The sequence below is a fragment of the Hippoglossus hippoglossus genome, chromosome 16 (assembly GCF_009819705.1).
Source record: "Hippoglossus hippoglossus isolate fHipHip1 chromosome 16, fHipHip1.pri, whole genome shotgun sequence".
NCBI lineage: Eukaryota > Metazoa > Chordata > Actinopteri > Pleuronectiformes > Pleuronectidae > Hippoglossus > Hippoglossus hippoglossus.
In genome coordinates, this window is record NC_047166.1 from 9,135,884 (window position 1) to 9,160,648 (window position 24,765).

A 24,765-nucleotide genomic window follows, 5' to 3' on the forward strand; every position below is an offset into this window, starting at 1 on the left:
TGGATTGGATTTGGCTGCAACACTGTTTACCCCTTAAATTCCAAAAGTGTTTTGTGGTTTCAAACACTTCATCCACCCCTCCATCGGCATAGTGGTGAGTAGATAATGAGTGAATGTTCATTTTTGGGTGAACTATCCCTTTAAACAATAAATTCAATAGACAATTCCACCAATGTCAGCTGGGACTGGATTGGCTCCAGCCCCCATGTGACCCTCTAAGTCTTAAAGGTATGGATTTTGCATGGATAGATGGATAGATAGATAGATGGATAGATAGATAGATAGATAGATAGATAGATAGTATTGTAATGCATATATTTTACATACTTCTTATTTTCTTGCATTCTTCTTATGTGTTCTTTATATTTCTATTTATTCAGCACATTCTTCTTATATTCTTGGTTTTAGCAATCGCATCTAAACATAATTTCCGACGGTGATCAATAAATATTCCTAATTCTGATTCTGCCCTTTCACCCTCCAGTCCAGCAGGGGGCGGTGGCTCCCCGGCACCGAACCTCTGACAGTGGCTCAGTCTCATGTCCGTGTTTACAAGCGAAGCGTGACGTCCGCGGAGCCGCACGATCACGTCCCGACGCGCGTTTAAAAGCTGTGATTTTCCTCAGAAAATGTCCTTGATGATGTCCCTGAAAGTTTTCCTCAGCGAGAGGCTGGCGGCGGCGGCGGACGAGATATTCGGAGCTGTGGAAAAAACTATATTCGAGTACAAAGAGGAGATTTGTCGGTCGAAAGATCTGGAGATCAGTCGGCTGAGGATGCAGCTGAAGCTTCTCAAGTCAGGTTGGTTTCCACTGGATTGTAATCACACCTCATGCAGGTTTCCATTCAGTTTCATGTTCAAATGCACGGTTGTGATGTGGTTCTGTGTGTTTCTCTCCTCTCAGAGCCGGTGGAGGACAGATGCCTCTCAGCCCAGCTGCAGCAGCACACCCATCACCACCATCCTCCAACACCTCCTCCTCCTCCTGAGCAGCACCATCAGTCATCCCCTGCAGAGGAGGCCCCTGAGGCCCATCCCTGCGAGGAGGATGGGGGCTGCAGCCCGGAGCAGGAGCACCCAGAGCCCTCGCAGGTGAAGAAGGAGCAGCACAGGGGCCACAGAGATTTCTGGATAGCGCACGACGAAGAGCAGCTGGACGGCCTGGAGTCAGACATTAAAGATTTCATCTCGTCCCCTGCCAGCCTCAAAGCCGGCCTGCAGGACCACGCCTTACCCTTCCACCCCTACCACCACCTCCACCTCCACCACCACCTCCACAACAATGGCAGCGGGGACGAGAGCAAAGATAAACCCTACTGCTGCTCTGTGTGCGAGAAACGCTTCAGCAACTGCTCGCACCTGGCAGCTCACATCAGGACGCACACGGGCGAGAGGCCGTACAGATGTGAAATTTGCAGGAAGACCTTTATCACGACGAGCGCCCTGAACAGACACCAGACCATCCACACCGAGGGGAAACAGTTTGTGTGTAACTTCTGCGGTAAATCCTTCAAGTGGATGGAGTCTCTGGGTAGACACACGAGGAGCGTTCACAAGAGGGACAACGTGCCTGTATGACACTGTGCAGCTGGACAATGAAAGCACACTTGTCCAAACAGATTAGATACGTTGTCACTGTACATTGCTCATCCACCATTTTAGTGTCAAACTCCTAATAGATGCAAAGAAAGAATGAAATGTCTGTTTTCTATGTCAGTTTGTGAATTATGTTCTTAAATGTGCATGGACCTCATGAAGCCTTGAGCTAGTGACTATTAAATTATGTATGAATAAATTGAGTGGACTCAATTATATGATGTTTTTTTAAATAATGGTCAATTTATAATAAATAATGTATTGCTACTTTAAATATTTTAGTGTATTTTTTGTTATTGTATTCTGCTTTCTACTGCAGGGGTGTAAGGAAGTGGTACTTTTCACCAGTAGGTGGCAGTAACAGAATTTCATTCATAATTTCTCATCAATCAGAATTAGGCTGAGTTCACGTCCTAGTGTCCAATGTCCTGAGCTGCAGCTTCTTCAGCCTGAAGCCTCAGAACAATGAAAATAATACAGAATATGAAAGTGATGTCACCACATCAATAATAATTCCTTCATCTGCATAGTAATAAGGATAGTTTATTAAATGAAAGACCAGCTTCCAGGATACAACCACAGATTATTTAAAATTAAAGTTTTAATTTAGAATTAAATATTTAAATGGTTCGTGGATTTATTTCTTTCTTGTGTCAAAAGAGTAAATTGTCTGTCTTCTGTGAGTGAGGAGATGTGAATAGCATTTACCCATTTGTTCCCTTCTTATTTACATGAAATTATACATTTCACTTTTATTTTTTAAACCTTTTTAAACCTGGTATTTCCAGAAGTGCCTTGGTCTTATGTTGTGTTTGTATGAAAAGTGTCATGAACTCATTTCCATAACAATTCAGCTTCACATATTTGGGGCCTTTGGAAACTTTGGGACCACCACTAGAATTTTAAATGAAGCCCCGTGGGTATGAATCACTATATTTAGTTGCACAGTTTAAGTTTGTGATGATCCACTGATGAGTCTGTGGCATTTAAGAGTTTTAACCGCAGAGTGGTTTTTACATAACATTATCCTAAAAGGGAATTAAAACCACATTTTTATTGTTTATATTTGACCAGTATTTTTTCTTTTTTTTCTTTTTTGATTTGCTGTGGGAGAAAAACCTTAGCCCCCTAATACTATTGACAATGTCTCTGCTTTGCTAGGACTGGAAGTTCAGGGTTTATGAGTGAGATGGCGACTGAAACAGGTGGTTGAAGGAACTTTGATAACTGGGTTGGTCATTAGCTGTTTGTGCTCTTGACGGTAGTTTACAGACCAAAGGCCAAAAGTATGTGGACGGAAGATATTTTGACATGTGTTCATGGTAAAAGCACATGAATATAACTGAATTATATTCAGCTCCTTTACTGAGCATAGTGCAACACTTGAAAACAATGGCACCCTCATTAAAACTAAATATTAACTTACTTATACCAGTGATTTTCCTTTGATGACAATATATCTTCTGTGAAAATGGAATATTACCACAGTGTACAATGATACTTTAGACTGTGTTTGCAAATTCATGGTCAGTGGAAGCAGATTAATGCCCATGAATTTGGACTGAGACTTTCAACAAGAACTTGTTGCAGGTGTCCACATACTTTTGGTCACATGGTGCATTTAGCACAGAAGAAACACGCACTGCGTCCTCCTCCTTCCTCAGGGTGGAATTAGACAGGCTTTCCCCCCCCTGCCCTCTCTCTGTGCTGCCATTATGAAGCGTTACTTTATATTCAGGGCTGACACTGGGATCTGTAATTCAGAGGAAGCTGTGTGCGTACAGCTGAATGTTTGTGTTATGAATCATACAGCACACAACATGTTTTGTGGTCACACTCGTATCATTTACTTGACTTCCTGATAACGACTGAGCTAAGTGTCTGGAACCTACACTTGATTCGCTCCTCGTAACTCTGTGGAACATCTTGTTGAACTGTGTTATTGTTTCAGGCTGCTCTCACTCACTGGAGAGATTCTCTGAGAGCACTCGTGTACATGCAGGTGCTCCGTGCATTAAAACACTTCGGTCAAATGTGCAGAGCAGACAATTAACTGCATCACACAATATCTCTTTGAAATCCAAAGTGTGGATTAAAATAAAGCTGAGTAATGTGCTGGGGCTTAGCTCCACATCATGTGTGTAAACTGATGCAGTGGTGCTCTGACCAAACAATGCACTGAACAAAGAAGGTTTGTGGAGACACAATGTAACTTTACAAATGACACTGCACCGTCTCTGTTGTTTCCAAAGGTTTCCAATTCTCCAAAAAGAGAAATGTGCTTCCCATTAAGTCCGTGGCTCAAGGCCTCTCTCGCTCTTTCTTCTCATTAAACCAGTGTACAGGGTGTATCAGGTATCTGTGGAAACAAGAATTACAAATGTTTGCAAACTCAAATCCTGGCATTATTTGAAATAAGTGAAGATGGCCTGAATTTGTGTCATTTGGTTTGTCATGTCACTACAGCACTATATCATAATATCATAAATCAGCTGATTCCAAACTCTGTGCTGACCAGGAGGGTTTATGAAGTGAGCAGGACCCTCATTGACTTGATCTTTTCAACCCACATCACCTCTGGATTGGTCTCTATTTACTTATTGGGCCTTCCTAGTCTTACAGTACAGTTTCACCCACACACTGTTGGCACAGATGTCAGGGGCAATTTGGGGTTCAGTTTCTTGACCCGAGGACATTTCCGCATGTGGAATAGAGACTGGGATCAAACCGCCATCCTTCTGGCGAGAGGATGCCTCGATCTACCTCCTGAGCCACAGCCACCCCAGTTTCCACTTTGTTTAACAGACAATAGATTGGTTTAAATGCAAGATACAAACTCACATAACGTATAGTTGAGGGTGAAGTCTTTCAGACCAGTTTAAACCATAATCCTGGTTGTTGAGTCAAACTGTGAGCAGCACTGACCCTGGTCTGTAGCCAGTTGGAAGGTCGAGCTTCTGCTCAGTTCACCCCACACGTCGTCCACATCCACTTAGAGATGCTCAGCGACGTCTCAAGATGATCCTCTGGGATCCTCTTCTCCGGGTTGGAACGGAGAGAGACAGAGGTCAGAGGAGATTGATCATCTGGGTTAGGGCAGGTGAAGTAGGTGAAAACTCAGCTCCCGGCTGAGAGCCTGGATGGGCCATCTGCAGCTGAATGACATGTTGAAGCAGAGTAGAGTTTCCCTTCGTGAAGCTCCAATGTGGAAATACTCCGGCTCAGAACTATTGCGATGTAAAAGTAATCTGTGTCTATAAAAGAAGCTCCAACGTGAGATCGTAAACAGTAAAACCGGAGATGATCTACAGGCCTGATGGGAGTGTAAAGTGGAAACCCCCACCAAGGCCCAACAGTCCTCTTATAAAACCCACATTCAAATTCACTAGATCCAGATTTTTATTTGGACCTGCACCAAACTACAGTCCCCTCAACAAAGAATCATTCTCTGAGAAATCAACGAAAATGTTGAAGACACCACATCTCACAATGATAAAGTGGAAAATTCCTAGATCCGACCTCTGATCGGGATTTAATTGTTTTTTTTTCTGACCCATCCCGCATCATCCACAAGTTTCGTAGTCATCCTTGATGTAGTTTTGCATAACAAACAATTCTAGTTCCTCTTGTCGCGCTGCTGCCAGATTTGTATTACTGACAGTGCAGGTAATTAAAAGAAAAGCCACAAAGATCTACTTAAAAATTGTGATTTAAATGTTACCGGACACTGTTCATGAATCGAATGCACGAAAGCATTCATATCTGATATCACAAAGTAGGTCAGTATGAAAGACTTATTTGCAGATAACTTTTATTTTCATCAGCTGTGGGGATAATAATACCAGGCCTACACGTTCATAATGAAGTCCTTCATCTCTCATAACGTCCTCGTCCACCCTGAGAGAGGACTGATGAAGTGCTAAGAATATCACCCAGATGTGATGTCACCGGCGGGGAGAATCAGATTTGTCCTGCTGGATGATACTTTACATTATGTTGACATACTTACTCAAGGTGACTTTTAATGACACCCAACCTGCATAGCAACCCACAAGCATGGCCCTGCAGTCTATATTTCACACACTGTGGCGTGCCTCACATCCAATATCACTATCCTGTCTGCGATGGTTGTTACGGATACGGCCATCCATCAACGTCACATCTGGATGAGGAGGTTTTTTTTTATCGCATTAAAAGGAAAGAGATGTAGGCTTGAGATACCGAGGGGCATCGTGTGAGGAAATATAAAAGGACAGAGAGTATCATTACAAAAAATAAAGTTTGTTCAACCACATCTACACGTTCCCCCAAATCTGAGAGGCAGCAGTGAATCTGTCTTTCAACGCGAGGGTCGTATTCACTGATCCGTGTCGGTTTGAAGGAGATTCCTGCAGCTGGACACGGTGAGAACACACAGCACCCAGAGCCTTCAGCAGCGTCCGTAAATCACACTCTCACCGCTCCGGCTTTCTCTCTCTCTCCTTTTCATTCTCTCTTTATATAGATTTTTTTTTTCCCCTTCTCATTTTTACAGTGCAGCAAGGAATGCTCGCTCTACAGGGTGGCTGGTGTTCACTGGAGCAACTCATCTCCCATATCTCACACTCATCCCATGTGTCTCCCATTAGCTACACTCGCCAAGAGAGGGAGGGAGAGACCAATGGGGAGAGAGACAGGGAGAGAGAAAGAGAGAGGGAGACAGGGGGGGGGGGGGGGGGGGGTGAGGAATTTGATATGCTTTGTGCATGAGTGACTTGTATAAAACAAAGACAGGGGAAATAGTCTGAATGTATGGGGCAGAGGTGGTGGTGGGGAACAGCGCACGCATGAATACGCAAGAGACTAGAAAAAAAAAGATTATAATTTATTTCCAGATTTTTTTGCCTTCATTTGCATCTTGTTTCACAAGGTAAATCCAAAATAAAAAATAAAAATAAAAACTGCCTGCCATACCATGAAAATGTAAAAAAATAATACAAATAATATGTACTGTATATATAATTATATCATTATCAACAAACAGACAACATTAATCATAATAACAATACTATTGATCATAAACATAACACTAAATTGCTGGTCTCATGCATATAGAACGCCCCTCGGGTACAAAAGAGGGGGTGATTACTAAAAATAGAACCAAAAGTTCCACCAGGTCAGAATAAGCGCTATAGCTACATGCAATGACATAAAAGAGACTCATGTACACATTCCTTCTGGCAAAAGTATTTTACACATACGGTACTTCACTATAGCTGCCCCCATCTAATATACTGTACGGAGCACGATACAAAACAGGACTGGAGTTCAAGAACATAATGAAGGGAAGTACTGGAGTCTGGATCTTCATCCCGGTGCACGTTTTTACACCCTCCTCCTCCTCCTCCTCCTTCTTTTGTCAATCCTTCAAAGTCTTCTTGATTTCTTGAGTGAATTCCCCGTCCTTCAGTCCAGCTTTTCTTTTGAGTCTTTATTCCTTCACTGTGTCCAGTGCTTCGCCCTTTGCTTGATGCGTTTAAGTTTGCGCGCAGGCACACACACACACACACGCACACACACACACACACACACACACACACACACACACACACTGTCCCTCGGTTTTCTCCATGCTGCTCTCTGTTGCGTCCCTCCCTCACAGGGTCTTGTCGCTTTCTTTCTTCAGGTGACTAAAAGGTCAAAGGAGGAACCGTGTTAGATTGAAAATTGGAGGTCAGAGCTCAGGTTGGGTTCAGATATGGGATTCAGATGGTTATGGATATTTTTAAACCACTATAGGACGAGAAATTACCTCCTAAGGCCACAAAGCTAAGCTACCAGTTACACCTAAGCTTTCTCGCTAGAAAACTGACAAATGTAAGTATAACTACAGCATAACTAACCTACATTCATGTTCCACCACACTTATAATTAAGCGAGAATTGGCACTTGTAAAGATTTAAACTTCTGCTCATCTACAAAAACACAATCACTGAGTGAATTTACTCGTGTTGTGTGTTTAGTCAACCTACAATCAAGGCATTTTTAGAGTTTGTCGTAACCAAACAACGTCTACACATGTCATTTATTTAGTAAAGGCCATTTTGCTGTTTGTCAAATCCGGTTTGGTTATTTTCAAAAGTAATTTTATGGAGAAATGTTTTTTCTTTTCAATGCATCCATGCAAGTTAACTGTTTGCATGTAGTTTTGCACAGTGCACAGAGAGAAGGAGTGCAGCCCATGAACTGCAGTAACATGATGAGCAGTCAATAAATGATGAAACATACAGTAGTTACACAGGGAATATAGCTCTAGGTCTCAGGTCATGTTTGGGTCTTAAATTTGGCAGAAGCCCATCGGTTTAGTCGGATTAGATCTTTAAGATGCTGCTTTTAAGTCTCCACAGCAGCAGCGACCAGAACATTAGAGCTGAATTAGTAATCGATTAATCCCAGAAAAAAAATCTATATTTTGCATTTTACGTTTTCTAGTTTCTTCTCAAATCTGAGGATTTTCTGCTTTTTCGTGTCCTACATGATGTTTATTCAGATTCACAAAGCCTCCTCACCTGTAGTACTCGTCCTGGGTGAGGGAGTGGTGGTGGTGGTGATGGATCCACTGTTGTTCCAGGGCCAGTCTCTGGATTTGCAGCTCGGCACTCTGGGCCTGCTGCATGGCCTGGAGCTGGTGGGCTGCTGACATGGGTCCAGTGAGGGAGGACGGCTGGGGCAAGTCACGGAAAGGAGCACCTGGGGCGGTGGGAAGGGTGGAAAGGAGGAGGAGGAGCATGTGGGAACACAACAGGGGAAAAGGAGAAAGAAAGAGCACCAAGGTCAATCATCATTGTCGTATTCATAAACTTTATGCACTGTGGAGTTTTTAGAGAAAGAAATTGAACGAGTACATGGACGAGGAGCCTTCTCCTCACCGAACAGCTGTTGGCGGAGCACCTCGCTGTCAGTGAGGGGGTGAGCCAGGATGGGAGTGCCTAGCGTGGCTCCTGGATATGGGAGGCGTGCCAAAGGAGACCCCGACGCCAACGGGTCCATCAGGGGGTGAACCCCGCCCGCCGCTGGATGCCAATGATGTAATAAGAAATACAGGAGATATTTAATATGAGTCAAAGCGTCAGACATGTAAGAGAATCGTTACATTCTAGGAACATAAGGTTGTTGGTTATATTTTATTAATATGAACATAATAGCTTTTTCAAGAGCGGTCAATCAATACAATGTGTAAGCAGTAAAATATTTCCTAGATATATATATACTGGAAAATGTTAATCTTCTATGCATTTTGGCTGAAACATATTTGAACAAACTGATCAGATGGCTTAAATAAATCTATGACCCATTAACACCTGGAATCACAGAGTATTGGCTGCTGCTTTTCTAAATGTTAATATCACCAGACTTGTAGTTCACAAATCTGGCATGTGTCAAAAGTCTATTGTTAACTATGAAAGTCAGATAGTAGCACATCAGTATAATCTCAAGGCAGTTGATAGTGACAATGACAGCGTTATTTGTAGCAGTGGGTACCTGTGTCTTGCTGGTGTAGGTGAAGATGTGAGTGGATGTGTGAATGCTGGTGATGATGAGGCGTCACGTTTAGCATCTGAAGACGTCCCAGATTCTCTCCCCCACCTCCTCCACCTGTTCCTCCTCCTCCACTTCCCCCTCCTGCTCCTCCTCCACCTCCTCCACCACTTCCTCCCCTTTCTCTCTCCCTCTCTCTTTCTCGCTCTCTGTCCCCAAATGGCGGCAAAGCTGCTCTGTCTCGCTCCCTCTCCCGCTCTCTTTCCTCACTCCTGTCTCGCTCATAAGAGGCGGGTGAGCGAGTGGGAGTGGGGTAGGCCTCGGGGGGAGCGGCTGGAGCAGGGGCTGGTGGCAGATGAGAGGACAGAGGGCTGGGAAAAGAAGAATGAGGGACTGGGTGATGAAGTGAGGCGGCATTGGAGGTCGGTGGAGCAGGTGGAGGAGGAGCTGGCGGAGGAGCAGCAGGGGCGGCCGGGGCTGTGGGGGCAGTGGGTGCCGCGGATGAAGGGTGAGAGGGGAGTGAGGGTGGGAGGAGAGATGGGGGGGGTGGATTGGACAGAGACTGAGGGGCCGGAGGGTTGGGAGGTCGAGTTACTGGGGCCAGGCTTGGGTTCTGGAGGTGTGGAGGGCCAGGGGGAGCTGGGGGAGGAGGAGTGCCATAGATTGACACCTCATTAGATCCCGCAGAACCTCCTCCAAGGAGCAGGGAATGCGCATGCACATGGGCATTGGCATGGGCATGTGAATGTGAGTGGGCAAGTGCAAGAGCTGCATGATCAGGTATGGACCCTGGTTGGTAAACCCGCTCATCGCTCTTAAATTCAAACCCTTGCTTCATTCGATCTCGATGTGCAGCCATCGCATGAGGAAAGCCAACTCCTCCGAATCCTGCTCCCCCAAGCCCTCCAGGTATCTGGCCTCCAGCCATTCCTGGGTGGCCACCAACAACTGGACCACCTTCAAGACTGCCCCCATACAAAAAACCCAAGATGGCTGCTGCTGTAGCTGCATCAGCAGGCATATGGTGGGGGTGGGCTAAAGCATGATTTTGGAACTGAGGAAGGAAAAATGACGGGTGGACATGGGGATGACCATGGTGCATTTGTTGGTGGTGTGCCTGGGCACGGCTTGCTGCTCCGAGAGGAGACATAGCATGAGGGCGAGCATACTCGCTCAGGGTTCTCAGTGCTGGGGTGTCTGGGCCCAGGTACGGACCTCCTAAACCCATTCCCAGGGCTCCCTGTGGGCCTCCAACCATGGCTGATGCTCCACCCATGGATGGCAGGAGGAGGGAGTGGGGGATAGAGTGAGAGAGGGAGGGGTGAAGATGATGTGCTTGAGAAAGGTGAACATGTGGATGTTGATGATGCTGGGGGTGAGGGGACTGATGGGAGACAGGGTTGCATGAGGAAGATGAAGGGTCAAGGATGATAGAGGACGAGGAGGGAAAGAAGAGTGAGGAACCCTGGCGACACACTCCAGCTGCGTTGACATCCTTCTGCTGCTGCAGAGAAAACAGGAGGAGACAGTAAATTTCATCTGCTTTACTCCCCTCCCATTCAAGTGATCAATTTAATCTACATCAAATCCATTAAATATGACACACTACATAATTATCGCGCTCCAATGTGCACACCTGTAGATGTCGATCCAGTTCCCTCTCACGCTCCCGCTCCCGTTCTCTTTCCCTCTCTTTTTCTCTCAGGTCTCTGGCCCGCTGTTCAACCTCCCTCCGGGCCCTTTCAATCATCTCATTTCTCTTCTTCCACAGTTTGGAGCCATCCAACGGGACAAAGAGGACATCGCTGCGGGCACAGGAGTTCCCGTTGCCACGGTCAAGGACCTTGTGAAACCTAGAAACAGGAGATACAGCAGTGTAGCACAGCATTATTACAACCATCATTATTAAAACCATCATAAAATTTGAATTACTGTTAATTACTTTTGTTCGCATAAAGAGGGACTGAACAGGGGTATATTGGTAATCTCAGTTAAGATAATAATGTCTTTTTGACTGTACCGTGCTGATTGACTGGCGTGGATAGGGATGTCTACAGGTTTGGGTTCAGGAGAAGGGCTTCTCAACACCAAAGGTGGGCTTTCATTCTCTTCCCTGTCTTCTATTGGTTCTTCCTTGATGATGACAGGTGTGGGAGGCGGGCCTGAATCTGAATGTCCATCTCCACAGGGGAGTGAAGAACTGGAGGCAGGAGCCGAGACGCTGATGTTGTTGGCAGAGTTACTAAGAGGCGGGGGTCCTTTGGACATATTTTGAGGCGAGAGAGACTGTGAGTTGGTATTGCTGCTATTGGGTGCGCTATTGTTGCTATTGCTGTTGGCCATGTTACTGCCACTGTTCCCATTGGAGTGGTACGTTCCACTGAATGGAGGGTGGTTGTTCAAAGTGCCATGGAAAGGGGAGGGGCGACATCCAGGTGAACAGCTGGATGGCACACCCGGTCCAGGAAGTGGCATGTTGGGTGCAGAGGAGGAGCCAGGAGGAAAAGATGAGAAGCCTCCCATCTGATTGGTGGATGGGCTGGGTAAGGGAGAAAGAGGGGTTGGAGGAGTCTGGGACGAGGACTGGTAGTGCTGGGGGCGTACATTGGGTGTCATACCCGATGGGGGTGGCTGGGCATGGGAGGTTTGAGGTGGGGCTAGAGGGGGCTGAGGTGGTGGTGGGTAAGGAGGATTGGGAGGGTGTACGTGATGGGTGGACGAGGAGGAAGGAGAGAGTGCAGGAGGTTGGCTTGGGCCTCCACGGTTTTGGTACAAAGCTGACTCTCGCAGGTTTGAGTCCCTTTCTCTGTCTCTGTCTCTGGGTGCAGACTGGTAGTGGGGGTGAGGTGGGTGGGGGTGTTGGGTTCCTCCAGGCCCGGAATACTCTCGTCCAAGGTTTGGAGTCACCCCAGGGGAGCTGAGGTACTCTCGATTTGTGCCAGCAGAAGGAGGCGCCCCGGCAGGAAAGTCTTTTCCTCCAGTGGGAGTGTACTCTCTATGAAAGTGGTCGGCTCCCGAGGAGGGAGTTTGTGCCTGGTCCATTGAAGGAGGAAAGTCTCGGTTGGATGAGTTTGGGGGATGTGGGTGGGGGTGTGGCGGCAGGGAGGAATGAGAGGGGTGGCTGGGATTGTTTTGGGGTGATGCAGGTGGGTCTCGGTTCAGCATTGGGGTGACAGGTAAACCGCTGGTTGAACTTGGAGGGTTACCCTGGGGGATAGAGCTGTTGTTTGGGTTACTGTTTCCAACAACCTCTCTTGTCTGGCCACCAAACTCACCCCACCTGCCTCCATCTTTGTCTCTGGGATGCCCCCCTCCAGCTCCATTGGGGCCAAAGTCTCTACTCTGATTTTGGTTTGGCAGAGGAAACTCCCTTCCTCCTTCACGTTCCCTTTCCCTTTCCCGCTCCCTGTCTCTGAAAGGTGGACCGAAGTCTCTTCTTTCAGGAGCTAAGTTAGGTCCATCTCTCCCAGAACTTTGGAACTCCCGGTTCTGACCCACTGACAGACCCCCAAACTCCCTGCCTTGGATGCTGTTGGGTCCACCTATTCCACCACAAGCACTATTACTATTAGCCCCACTACTATTGTTGCTGCTGTTGCCAATGGGAGCAGAGAACTCCCTGTTCATCTCTCTCCCCCCACACTCCCCCCTCACTCCCCTCTCCCTCTCTCCTGCAGCCCCCCTCTCTCTTTCCCCTCCCCCTCCGGCGTACCTGGGAAGGTACTCCCTGTGGGGGTGAGGATGAGGATGGGGGAGGTAAGAGGGGTGGGAGGAGGAGTGGCGAGAGGACGGAGGGTTGTAAACAGAGGGAAGTTGCTGCTGCTGCACTGGGGGCTGGTGCTGTGGTTGGTGTGGGTGGTGGTTGCTAGGGTAACGGGTGTAGCCCCAACTCCCCTGGCAACCAGTTGCCGTGCCACCCTGCCAGCTGGTGGAGCTGTAGTGATGAGGGTGGGTGGAGGTCTGGGTCTGAGGCTGGGACTGTGGCTGGGGGCCGGTCTGTGGCAACAGCGAGGGAGGAGTGGACTGAGCCTTGTCCAGGAGTTTGTCTGCTTTTTCTATTTTGTCTCTTTCTGTCTTAACCTCAGCAGGCAGGTTTTGTCCCCCTAGCTCCAAGGGCTTCAAGGCAGGTGGAGGTGGGAGAGGAGGGGGTAAGGAGTGTGGAATGTTGGGGCTGTTGTGGGAAAAGTCTCCCGAGATAGTTGTCTTGGTCACGCACTGTGTGCTGGCTTTGGAATTCATTCGGTTGCCACTAAGTGCACCATCGACACCCACTGGTCCACCATACTCAACTTTACACATCAATTTGGAGTCCAGGGAGAAGTAGGACTTCCTCCCGCTATTGCTGTCATTCGATGAATCCCCTGCTCCCCGGAGGGAGGGAGTCAGACCAGAGGAAGAGCACGGAGTGGAGGGGGGCTTAAGAGAAGGACAGTCTTCAATTCTTGCATCCACATCTCGCTTTTCTCCATCTCCACAGGAGTCCTCTCCTCTCCCCTCTCGTAGCGCTCTCCTCTCCTCCCCTGACACCTTCCCCGCTCCCCCTTCCTTGCCTTTCTCTCGTTCCCTCTCTCCTTGCTTTGGTGAGTCCGGGCCGTCGGAATCAGAATCCAGGCTACCCAGAGGGGAAGCAGAGAGACTCGGAGATGAGGAACGATTGTCCTGGTCTATATCCCGCCCGCTGCTCAGACTGCTGCTGCTATTGGCCAGACTCCCAACAACCGAACTCCTGCTGCCCTGGGATTGGCCATCTTCGTTGTCACTCTCACGAGATTGGCTGGCAACCAAGGTTGGAGGTGGGACAGTGGAAGGAGCCGAGCTGTCAGTCGAGTGTGTTGATGTTGGAGGGTTTGGGGTAGAGACTGAATCCTGACAAGAAAAGATAATTTGTGGATGAGGTAGAATCCTAAATTTTAAGAATGTAGTAATAGTTTTTATAGATATATAAATATATACATATGCAGAAGGAAAACTCTTACTGGCTTAGATGTTGCCTTTTAAATGATTTAGCTGAATCAAAGCTTTATACTTGGTCTTTACATAACAGGGTGATGAAATGTAACACAAACCTGAACTTTCTGCCTCTTTGGAGGAGACACAAGTTCCTCCCCCTCACTCTCTGATGAATCATGCCCTTGTGATCTGCGACTGAAGCGATTTCCAGCCAATTCCTCAACAGCACCTCTTTGCTAAAACAACACAAGACTTTAAATTCCATAGTGATGCTTTTGAATCCCTAATAGGCCTGTGTCTGTTTTTAGAACAAAGTCACACTCGGACGCAAGCACGCACACAGACATAAAACATCAATGTCAAACATGAAACATCAAAGATTTGAGAGTAGTAAGCCGTAAACCACGATATCGAACAATACTGACACGGCAAGGGTCTGTGGCAATCATACTGATGACTCATACACTGACAGTGCACACACACACACACACACACACACACACACACACACACACACACACACACACACACACACACACACACACACACACACACACACACACACACACACACACACACACACACAATTCAATTCAAGGAGACAGGTCTTTATTGGTATTAACATTGCTGCTTGCATGCACACACAGAAACTTATAGTGAAAACGACAGGATAGAAAGGGAGACAAAAGAGGTAGAGGCTCTAACCGTCTGTCTATCGTTGCGTTCAGGGCGAGTGGGGCTGGAGTGCGGGCGTCTGCCCCTTCTCTCCTCACTCGCCCCCCGCCGCCGCCCACTGCGCATGGGCATCTGCACAGCCCAAAGTCCATGGAAAGAGGGGAAATGTGGAAGGCAGAGGAAAGCATGAATGGTTAAAACAAGGTTAGAGATGTACAGAGAGAAATAAAGAGATGTGTTTGTTGAGGATAATACAGAGTTAACACAAGTTTGTGCCATTCAAGGGCAACGACAAATTGAGAATTAAGAGAAGAGGGAGGTGAAAAGAAGAACAGGGCATAACAAAGTGAAGGGAGGACACAGAGAGTAATCTGCTTTTTTTAGACCACATTACTGGATCTCACTACCAAATAAATTATTTACATGTTAGTCAGCCCGGCTGTTTTGAAATATTATCACACACTGAACTAATTATAGTTGTACTTTAGATTGTGCCAAACACAAGAATCAGGCAGGTACACAATCCCTGAAGTCACTGTAAAAATATATATATATAAAAGAAATATGTAGGCCTCGTGCATACCGATTCTTTGTGTGTCCTTGTTTTCATTGTTTCTTCTTTATAACGTCCATTTTACAACACAAGCCATTGCGGGGACTGAATTGGTTCCTGTTGCTTACTGACTGGGATGAGTGTTACACCACGAGAGCTACCAAAACCTGCAAAGAAGCATAAACAAAGAAGGTATTATTCAGTATTTATCTGCCTGGAAAATCCTACAGTGATTTGCCAAAAAACTATTGCTTCACGTCAGGATGCAGTACTGAGCAATGTCGTTTGCATGGAGTGTGGAGTCAAGGAATTTGTGACATCATGAAAACATCGGAGTTTACAAAAGCAAGAAGCCCAGATGCAACATTTAAATTCCCAGCATGCCTCACACTGTATCGGCACAACTGCTTTTGCACTGCACTCAAAACAGTCTCCCCTCTTTCTTCTGTTTTCACCACAGTAGCCAGGAAGCATTTAAGCACAGCAGTTAAACCCAGCAGAATGCTTTGTTTTGGGTGCAGCAGAACTGGGAGCCTCCACACTGAACCACAGATAATAGATGCAGAACAGAGAAGGTGTGGATTGGTAGCCTGCATTTTGGATGGCAGTCTGCAGAAGACAGTGAACTCCAATGAACGCCCGGCGAACATGGGGGCCACACCCCCTCTTCTTCCACCTTCACCCCACAACAGCCCAAACCCACAGCCACTTGTGGTTAACCCACATGCCCTGGCTATGGCCAGCAGAATCACATGCCTATTCATCCAGCCAGCCATTAAGGGAAATGTACAACGGCAAGCAAGATCCTCCATCCATTTGGGTGTGCCTGACAACATAGGTGCACTACTGTGCGAGGGCTTGTCTGATCCATTCATTCATGTACCACGATGACGAAAAATTGTCTCATGCATATTGAATGAGGATATAAATAGTGCACGCCGCTGTATGACCAAAAAATAAGCTATTTGGCTACACACTTAGCACAGCTGATATAGGCTACATGCACACTCCAGTATATACGTGCATGTGTGTGCGTTGATGAGGCAAGTCGGCTCCTGTAAATACTGTAGCTGCTCCACTACACATGGCTATGCATTAATTACAAGAGCATGCTGCAGTGACTGATCCAGACCTAGGAGTAATATTTTGGTACAATCCCTGCACAATGGAGAAAGGTGGCACCTCCAGGCCTGTCTGACAATGCAGTGCATGCACAATGACCCCAATTAACATAGGAACGACTCCAAGTTCAAACAATCAGTGACCAGTAGCTGTGTGTGTGTACATAATACGTCTCAGTTACAGGTGGCAGCCACCGGCCTCTCTGTGCTCCACTGACCATGGTCCCACAAACACAGCACTAATATGCACCAGCGTTGTCACCACTGCATGCTGTCCCACACGCATTTGCACGAGCACACGCACATGCATTATCAACAAATTGCACTGCATGTGATGCAAAGCAGCAGCATGCAGCTTGCTTACATCACCAGCGAGCAGGGGCACTGCAACGACTCTTTTCTTCTCTCTCCCCCTCTGCGATATCGTGGAGGAGACCGGCCGAGGCTGCTGCTGCACAGCCCCGCACAGTCCAGCCCTCACCGCCCGGTCCGGCTATACGACGACTGGGGTGGAGGGGGAAGAGAGTCGTGTGTTTTCAGCAGCACACACACACACACACACACACTCAGGTTCACAATCAGAATGGATGCCTGTGCAGTGCTGCTTCTAGACGCCGCTGCACATCTCAAAAAGAAAGATGATAGGCTCTGGAATGGCGAATCATGGCTCTACGCACCGGCTCTTCCCTTCCTTCCCTCTCTCCTCGCTGGAATGTGGCTGCGCGTCGTGCACACTCTCCACATTCATGCACCGGGACACAATTTTAGCCACAAACGCAGGAGCATAGGTGATGATGGTAATTAGCGCACAAAGGAGAGGAAAAGGAAAAAAGGGAGGGAGGGCACAGACGTGGCCAGCGATGGAAGGAGGTCTCCAAATGCACAAAAATAAGAGCATCCATGTTTTTTTCTCCTTCTTCTTACCTATGATATCCAGCGATGCGTGCTCCCACTCTCACTCTCCCTTTTCCTTTCTCTCCCTCTGTTTGGTCGGGGTTTTTTTTATGGTGCACGCTGACACGCACGCCTCACAGCCCAGGCGTCTGTCAACACGGGCTCGTGCTGGCTCATGTTGCATCGGGCTCCGATCATAACAATAAATGCACAAGAAGAAAATCTCCTTCTATTCGTTGCAGGGGGAGGAAAAAAAAAACAGGGGTGCCAACTGGAGACTGTACAAATTGATGCGTCCCCTCCTCGCCTCTTCCCCACCCCCTTTCTCCCCCTTTTTTTTCTTATACCCCCTCCACCTCTCTCCCACCCTTCCTACTCCCCCTCTTCCTCTAGGACGACTTGCACTTTTTTTCTCCTTCTTTCTTTCCCCAAATACCCCTTCTCCTCCTCCTCTCCGGTTCTTACAGTCACAATTTTTTAAAAAGCAAGAGGGGAGAGAGGGATGGGATGCACGTCGGGAGAAAGGGAGAGAGAGAGAGAGGGCGTGATTTGCATAAGGAGAGAGAGAGAGAGAAGAAGAGGAGGAGGAGGAGGAGGAGAGGGCCAAACTCTGAAGAGGGAGGGAGGGGATCAAGAGGGAGGGTCTCTCTCTCTCTCTTGTGTTGCTGAGTCCCTCCACAGTCACCTTTACTGTATGTGAGCAGCCTCAACTACCACATGTTTGTCTTCATCTCGCGATGAAGAGGCAGAGACGAGGCCTTTGTTCTCAGAGGTGAGAGAATGTGGAGAGAAGAGGACACGGACGGACACACACACACACACACAAACAGGTTTTATTATAGGAGTGTTGCAATGACAGTGCGTTATCCAAGAAAACACAACTCGTTTGGCGTAATCCAACTATTAATAAATGGACAATTAAAGCCTGTACTGTGTGTGTGCTTGCAGCGGTGTGTCCAGTCAAGCGGCTCTGCAGACCTCCTCCTCCTCCTCCTCCCCTCTCTCTCTCTCTCCCCCTTCACGCAGCCCCCTGTCCCGTCTCCTATTGTGTGGTAACCATGGAAACCCGGCCGGAGACTGTGCCCGCTGTGCGCGTGCGCGGGCTCCAGTCAGCCTTCTTCTTCATCATCATCATCATCGTCATCTTCGTCACCCACCGACAGGAAACTCACGGACCAACACCACCGTCGCCTCGCGCTCCCTCTGCTGCACGGTGTGCGCAATAACGAGGAGCGCGTGAGGATTGATCTTTGCAGCGGAAGTCACGCGCCGCTGTCGGTTGAAATATCGCGACAGCTGCCGGCACGTGACGTGATCGGGGCCAGATGTGAGCTCGAGCCTCACAGACAGATGTGCTGTAGGCAATAATGAAAATGTCACATCTTTAAATGTCTCAATACTAGTGTTAGTTTTACCATTAGTGACTGATGTCATCAATGTTCTATTTATTTTCTTCTCTTGTGTTCATGCTCTGCATTGTAATTTTTATGTAGCCTTTAGTATTTATTCTTATGTTTTTTAACTATTCCTAAGACATATAATGAATATAATGTTTTAGGAAAACCATGAATATTCAGTTAGAGATATTGTGGCTGATGTCATCATGTTTTCATTTATTTTCTTCTTTTATTTTATTTAATCAGACTTTGCTTGTCTCGCTAGTCTGCATTGTTATTTTGTTTTTATGTAGCCTATAGTATTTATTTTTATTTTTTAAACTCTCCCTCAGGCCTCTTTTCAGGTCAGGAAATTTGAGACAGGCAATTTGAGACAGGCAGACAACAAACTTACAGAGAACATGTAGACTTTTGTAAAAAGGCACATAAGCTCATATAAAAACACAAAGCATGGCCAATGACAGACTATATGACATATGAAAACATGGAATACAGCACATAGACAGCACAAATATCCATATGATTAGCAAATGTGAAACATGCGGTGTACAACAGTTAGTAAAAACGAGACAATTAAAAGGAGGAAACGAAGGGAATTAAAATGACAATGACAAAACTATTGTAGATGATGACTTGTTTGAGTATCCAGTTACTGGAGAATGAGTTTATGTTGCAGGAATGTGCTGCTCGACTGGAAAAGGCCGACTGTGAAAAGGTGTTTTTTCTACATGGTGTTCTACAATCTCCTCTTGTGGTAGTTTCTTATTGTTTGGAAGTAGTCCACATTGTACTCCTCAAACAGTCATTTCCGCAAGATAAACAGTTGTGTTTAACAGCTGATTAGAGCCTTTATTTGAGTATATATAAAGTATATGGTAAACTTGCTGATATATATAAAGACGTAGTGTCCATGCATGAGCGCTGTTTATTCCTTTACTCGGCGGAATGCTTGAAATGCTAAAGCTAATTCCTGCAGGATGAATTCCTTCTGAATTCATGTGGTACGTTCAAAGCAGCACCGCAGGACTCCTCCTCAGTTCCTGCAGGATTTGTGCACGATCGTCATGCAGAGTGAAAGTCATACAGAAAAACAATCACTGTAAATCCTGCAGGATGCTATTCCAGCAGAATGGTGCCTGCAGGAATGACATTGAGTTTTTTTTCTGCAGGATGCTGGTAGGACGTCCAACACCTGCTGTGATGAGAATATATATGTTTCCACTTTTTTTAAAGAGCAGGACTGCAGAAGTCGTTTTCTGCTTTTCATCCATGATTGAGTCATAAATTACCAACAAAGAGAAAAGATAAATGACAGATTCACAGAAAGCTTTGGTTTGAGGTAACATTTATCCATTTCTGTAGTGAGCTTCACCTTAAGACAGACAAAGCAACACACACACACACAATCGTGAAGCACAAGCTGCTTAGTATTCACATCAGAAACAACACAAGGAAGAGGAGGGAGAGGAAACAACAGGGCACACAGATCAGAACTTTTCTGCAGTGAGTCATGAGGAGATACAGGGATCAGCGAAGAGAAAGAAACTAACGAGTGCAATAAGGTTAGTGCGAGTCTGTGCTGTGAGGCAAGACGCTGGGTTGTTCCCCCAACAGGCTTTGCTGCAACTGGCTGTGATCATTAACGCCAGTCGCTTGCTAAAACGTGTCGCTAAATCTATGTGTTTCAGTTAGTTGAGTTTAGTCTTAGTGAGTTTAAACAGGTGAGTCATTATCTCGTCATTATACCTGCCAGGGACATAGAATATATATATATATGATTTGTATGCAATTTTATATTTCTTGTGCTGCACTGCCTACAGCACTGGCACTCAGAGGGCACTGGGGTTACGGAAGTTGTGCCCAGCAAAGCGAGCCTGGTCACCCAACTCTTCCTCGATCCTGAGAGGAGGAGGAGGAGGAGGAGGAGGGGAGGAAGAACATGGAGAGACATGTGGAGCAGGCAGATGAATGTGAAATATGAGAAGAGAAGATGAAAGAATGAGGGAAAGAGAAGAGAAATGCAGAAGGATAATAAGTTGCATACGTGCTATAAGTCATAATAAAGTCTTTTTATAAACATGTAAATACACATATACAGTAAATTGTATATACTCCCACCTCATGAGCTGGTTGTATTTGGCCAAACGTTCTGATCGACAGGGAGCTCCGGTCTTGATCTGAAGAGAGACAGAGATATTAAGAACCCAAGAGGGAAACAGATACAGCTGCTTTATGACTACTTTATTATATAATAATAATAATTGACGAGTATTAGGACTGATATTTATTATATATAATTGTCTTTCTTTTTATTCAGTTAAGAATATAACAGCTTTTGTGATTTGTGGACTATTAACACTTTACTCTTTTAGTATTTCGTTATTTAATAATATTGCTTACATTGTTATACATGTGACACATATTACTTATGTCACTTGAGCTAATACTTCATACTGTACTATTGTTTCAGTATTGTTTGTTTCCATACTTCTATTGCACTGTGATTTTGCTGCATTGTTTAATTTTAGATTGTCTCATTTATGCACTGTCATCACAGGCCAGTCAATGCAAGGTGTTATGATGTGTGTGTGTGTGTGTGTGTGTGTGTGTGTGTGTGTGTGTGTGTGTGTGTGTGTGTGTGTGTGCTGGCGTGTGCATGTGTGTGCATGTGTGCGTGCATGTGTGCGTGCATGTTACCTGTCCAGTGCAGAGACCAACCACCAGGTCAGCTATAAAAGTGTCCTCAGTTTCTCCGGAGCGATGGCTCACCATCACACCCCAGCCGTTCTCCTGGGCCAGCTTACACCTGAGGACGCAGCATAACTAACAAGCTCACACATGCAGACAAGTGCATTTACACGTGTTACTGCATCAAACACACAGAATCAACTCACGCCTTGATGGACTCTGTGACAGAGCCGATCTGGTTAACTTTGAGCAGCAGGCAGTTGCAGGCCTTATCCTCCACGGCTCGCTGTATCCTGCGCGGGTTAGTGACCGTGAGATCGTCTCCAACCACCTGCAAACACATCGGATGTTACTGAGTTTTCTCACTCACAGCAACAGTATCAGTTCTGTACAGAGCAGGAAGTAATAACCATTGTTGTAAACCTACTTTTGTGAATCTATTTCTGTTCTTCTCCCAATAATATCAAAATGGGAACGCCACCGGATTTACACACGAATCTCAGATTGTATTACAAACTCAGGGCATGGAGTCTGGTGTCATGAAATACACTCTTGAATATCACTACACATTTTGCAATCACTAACCTGGATGCCCACTGAGGCTGTGAACTGGGACCAAGCGGGCCAGTCGTCCTGATCGAACGGATCCTCAATAGACACAACTGAAGGAGGAGGGAGGATAGGTGCAATTATTTCTTGTGAAATCATGTAAAATGATGGCGTAATGGCTCAGCTACGAGCCATTCAGACCAGAGCACCAGTGAAATGTTGAATAAAGGTACGCAAGAGAGTACTGCCATCAAATTAACACACATTACACAGATTCACTTGCTCACACAAGCAGGAAGAACGCCATTGACAGGGTAAACAGCCACTTCAGCAAAGGTCCCCGTTTGATAAATGTGCACTGCAGCGCATAATTAAGACCTCTTTATCAAAACCAAGTTTCAGTAGGAGAAACCAGGCTGTGGAGTTTCCTTCTCCGTTTCTCTACCTCAGGGGAAATCAATAAATACCCATGATTATGGTAGTTTCTGCTGAATGGGATTCATCCACATCATGTTCTCCAGATGAACATAAAAGCACACATCACAATACACACCTGGATAGTTGTTGATGAAGCCCTGGTAGATGCTGGCCAGCTCTTCACCGCTGATGTTGCGGCCGGCGTTGGGCGGAGACTTGAAGTCCAGGTCGTACTTGCCCTCCATGAAAAACTCTGAGGCGGCGACATCCATCCCAATCACCACTTTGTCCGTGAAGCCCGCTTTCTCTATGGCCGTCTTTATCAGCTCCAGGGCTGAGGCAGAGACACAGGAATAAGTAAGACAACACCTCAGGCTATGAGAAAAATAATCAGGGGGTTGTTTCTGCATGGTGGTTGTTCTTACCTTCACTGTTCTCCTGTATGTTTGGGGCAAACCCTCCCTCATCTCCCACATTTGTAGCATCCTGGCCGTACTTCTCCTTGATCACGTCTCTCAGAGTCTGGTAGAGCTCGGCCCCGACACGCAAAGCATCACGGAAAGACTCGGCCCCTACAGGAAGTACCATGAACTCCTGCATAGCCAGTCTGTTACCAGCATGGGAGCCCCCGTTGATCACATTAAATGCCTGAATATGGGGCCGATAAGGAAGGAAAATTAATTTGCATATGATGTTTGGAAGAATTTGTGCACTAAATAAATAAATAAATAAATACACGACTCACAGGAACTGGTAGGACCAGCTCTTCGTTTCCTGCCAGATCAGCGATGTGGCGGTACAAGGGGACACCTTTCTCTGCAGCACCAGCTTTGCATATGGCCAGTGATACTCCCAGAATAGCATTGGCCCCGAACTTAGCTGAAGGGAACACAGATGAGTCACAACATGTATGCACCGGGTACTCACTGGAGCAGACACATCGTCGTTACACATACATGCATAAGATATGACGGGACGAGACTTACATTTGTTTTCAGTGCCGTCCAATTCAATCATCATGTTGTCCAGTTTCTCCTGCTCCAGCACGCTGACCCCCTGAAACAGAGCAGCCAGATTTCACCGATTTACTCCTCCTCTTCCTCCCACTCTCCTTTAGATTTGTTCTCATACTCACCGACTGGACGAGGGCAGGTCCAAGGCTGTCATTGATGTGACCAACAGCCTTTGTCACACCTGAGACAGCAGGACAGAGCAGGATATATATATATCAATATGTCCATTTTCAGACAGTGGCAGGCAAAAACAGGAGAGCATGAAACTGGAAAGAGGAGACATCTTGTTTTCAGTCCTTACCTTTGCCCTTGTAGCGAGTCTTGTCTCCATCTCGGAGCTCCAGAGCCTCGTAGATACCGGTGGACGCACCGCTGGGCACAGCAGCCCTGAACAGACCTGGAGGGCAGAGGATTGGCAGGTGGAGGGAGCGGTAGAAGGGTAGAGGAGTGAAAGGTTGAGGAGGAGGAGGAAGGAGAAGTAGAAAAAGGGAAAGGCAGAATTGTCAAGCCCCCATAAACCACAAATCCAACTGGCAATTCGACAAAAACACGAGTAATATGCTTTTTGATGCATTTATTGTTTAACCTTTGCCTGTATGCAGATCTACTTCCACAGTGGGGTTTCCTCTGGAGTCCAGGATCTCCCTGGCAACAATACTTACTATAGACATCCTGTACAAAAAAGAGGAAACATATTTATACTCCAAAACAATTCAGTACATATAATTATACACTCCAAGCGGTGTACAACGAAACTGAGGAAAATGATCCTTTCACATTAGTCACAATGACTTCACACTCTCTCCCTCACTGATGCTAGTGACGCAGCCCTAGGGATGCAAAGCTGTGGAAAAGATGCTCCCTGGGAAGATGCTGTCACGCACACACACACACACACACACATACACACACATAGAAAGAGAAGGAAACATAAATCAAAAGCTAATAACCAATACCTATTTATGAATCTACCGTCAACCTGTTCCGGACCACAAGCCACCTCAATTTCTGTGCTCTTTCAGTCAGTGACTGAGACAGTGGCCCAATGGAGAGAGGAGATGGTGAGAAAACACAAGACAGGAGGAGGTGAGGAGAAGAGGGAGGAGGTGGAGAGTGATGGAGGGAATGGAGGAACAGATCAATCCTTTTAAACATTACCTGCAGCGTGTTTTGAAGCCTGCTGGAGAGAAGTGAGCGACTGTGGGCGAATGAGAGGGAGAGGTAGAGGGACGGGGGAGGTGGGAGGGGGGAGATGGGGTGAAAAAAAAACGTATGACACGCCGGGGGGGAGGGGGAGCGTGTGAGTCATTGGGAGATGCAGAGGGGAGGGAACAATGCTGGAGAGGAGAGGGAGGATGGAGGAACAGGGCAGAATAGCAATGGTCACATTTAC

General features: G+C 46.5%; 3 protein-coding genes across 12 annotated transcripts; 1 reads left to right on the plus strand and 2 right to left on the minus strand.

Moving 5' to 3' along the window:
* Window positions 1-523: 523 nt before the first annotated feature.
* LOC117776823 (zinc finger protein 16-like) lies at window positions 524-1,883 on the plus strand. Its single transcript, XM_034611155.1, has 2 exons — window positions 524-801; window positions 906-1,883. Exons 1-2 carry the CDS (start codon window positions 630-632, stop codon window positions 1,577-1,579), a joined length of 846 nt encoding a protein of 281 aa, XP_034467046.1. The 5' UTR covers window positions 524-629; the 3' UTR covers window positions 1,580-1,883.
* A 4,565-nt stretch (window positions 1,884-6,448) lies between these two features.
* On the minus strand, window positions 6,449-17,736 carry atn1 (atrophin 1). Of its 9 annotated transcripts, none has more exons than XM_034611007.1 (11): window positions 17,339-17,734; window positions 15,324-15,460; window positions 14,771-14,872; window positions 14,182-14,301; window positions 11,136-13,981; window positions 10,752-10,968; window positions 9,119-10,616; window positions 8,482-8,649; window positions 8,146-8,326; window positions 7,160-7,266; window positions 6,449-7,127 (listed from the first exon to the last, which is right to left on the minus strand). In XM_034611007.1, the coding sequence occupies exons 2-10, from the start codon at window positions 15,348-15,350 to the stop codon at window positions 7,233-7,235; spliced, it is 5,193 nt and encodes a 1,730-aa protein (XP_034466898.1). In that variant the 5' UTR covers window positions 15,351-15,460; window positions 17,339-17,734; the 3' UTR covers window positions 6,449-7,127; window positions 7,160-7,232. The 9 variants fall into 9 exon arrangements, with proteins under 9 accessions (XP_034466898.1, XP_034466895.1, XP_034466894.1 ...); XM_034611004.1 differs by having other exon boundaries at window positions 7,164-7,266; window positions 9,119-10,619; XM_034611003.1 differs by having other exon boundaries at window positions 9,119-10,619.
* A 2,300-nt stretch (window positions 17,737-20,036) lies between these two features.
* Window positions 20,037-24,650, minus strand: LOC117776795 (gamma-enolase-like). Of its 2 annotated transcripts, none has more exons than XM_034611088.1 (13): window positions 24,531-24,650; window positions 23,959-24,044; window positions 23,674-23,769; window positions 23,495-23,553; window positions 23,346-23,415; window positions 23,105-23,238; window positions 22,785-23,007; window positions 22,496-22,693; window positions 21,979-22,055; window positions 21,600-21,724; window positions 21,403-21,511; window positions 20,824-20,882; window positions 20,037-20,604 (listed from the first exon to the last, which is right to left on the minus strand). In XM_034611088.1, exons 2-13 carry the CDS (start codon window positions 24,041-24,043, stop codon window positions 20,535-20,537), a joined length of 1,305 nt encoding a protein of 434 aa, XP_034466979.1. In that variant the 5' UTR covers window position 24,044; window positions 24,531-24,650; the 3' UTR covers window positions 20,037-20,534. The 2 variants fall into 2 exon arrangements, with proteins under 2 accessions (XP_034466979.1, XP_034466980.1); XM_034611089.1 differs by lacking the exon at window positions 24,531-24,650 and adding an exon at window positions 24,329-24,435.
* Between the last annotated feature and the right edge of the window lie 115 nt (window positions 24,651-24,765).

What these genes read in the sequence shown, in the direction of transcription:
- LOC117776823 (XM_034611155.1), top strand. Translation starts at nt 630, where the DNA reads ATGTCCTTGATGATGTCCCTGAAAGTTTTCCTCAGCGAGAGGCTGGCG. An exon ending in GCTGAAGCTTCTCAAGTCAG is followed by an intron (nt 802 to 905) that starts GTTGGTTTCCAC and finishes CTCTCCTCTCAG; the next exon opens with AGCCGGTGGAGGACAGATGC.
- atn1 (XM_034611004.1), bottom strand. Translation starts at nt 15,350, where the DNA reads ATGAAAACAAGGACACACAAAGAATCG. An exon ending in AACGCAACGATAGACAGACG is followed by an intron (nt 14,302 to 14,770) that starts GTTAGAGCCTCT and finishes GTGTTGTTTTAG; the next exon opens with CAAAGAGGTGCTGTTGAGGA. An exon ending in CAAAGAGGCAGAAAGTTCAG is followed by an intron (nt 13,982 to 14,181) that starts GTTTGTGTTACA and finishes TTTTCTTGTCAG; the next exon opens with GATTCAGTCTCTACCCCAAA.
- LOC117776795 (XM_034611088.1), bottom strand. Translation starts at nt 24,043, where the DNA reads ATGTCTATAGTAAGTATTGTTGCCAGGGAGATCCTGGACTCCAGAGGA. An exon ending in AGATCTGCATACAGGCAAAG is followed by an intron (nt 23,770 to 23,958) that starts GTTAAACAATAA and finishes TCTGCCCTCCAG; the next exon opens with GTCTGTTCAGGGCTGCTGTG. An exon ending in GTCACAGAGTCCATCAAGGC is followed by an intron (nt 21,512 to 21,599) that starts GTGAGTTGATTC and finishes CTGCGTCCTCAG; the next exon opens with GTGTAAGCTGGCCCAGGAGA.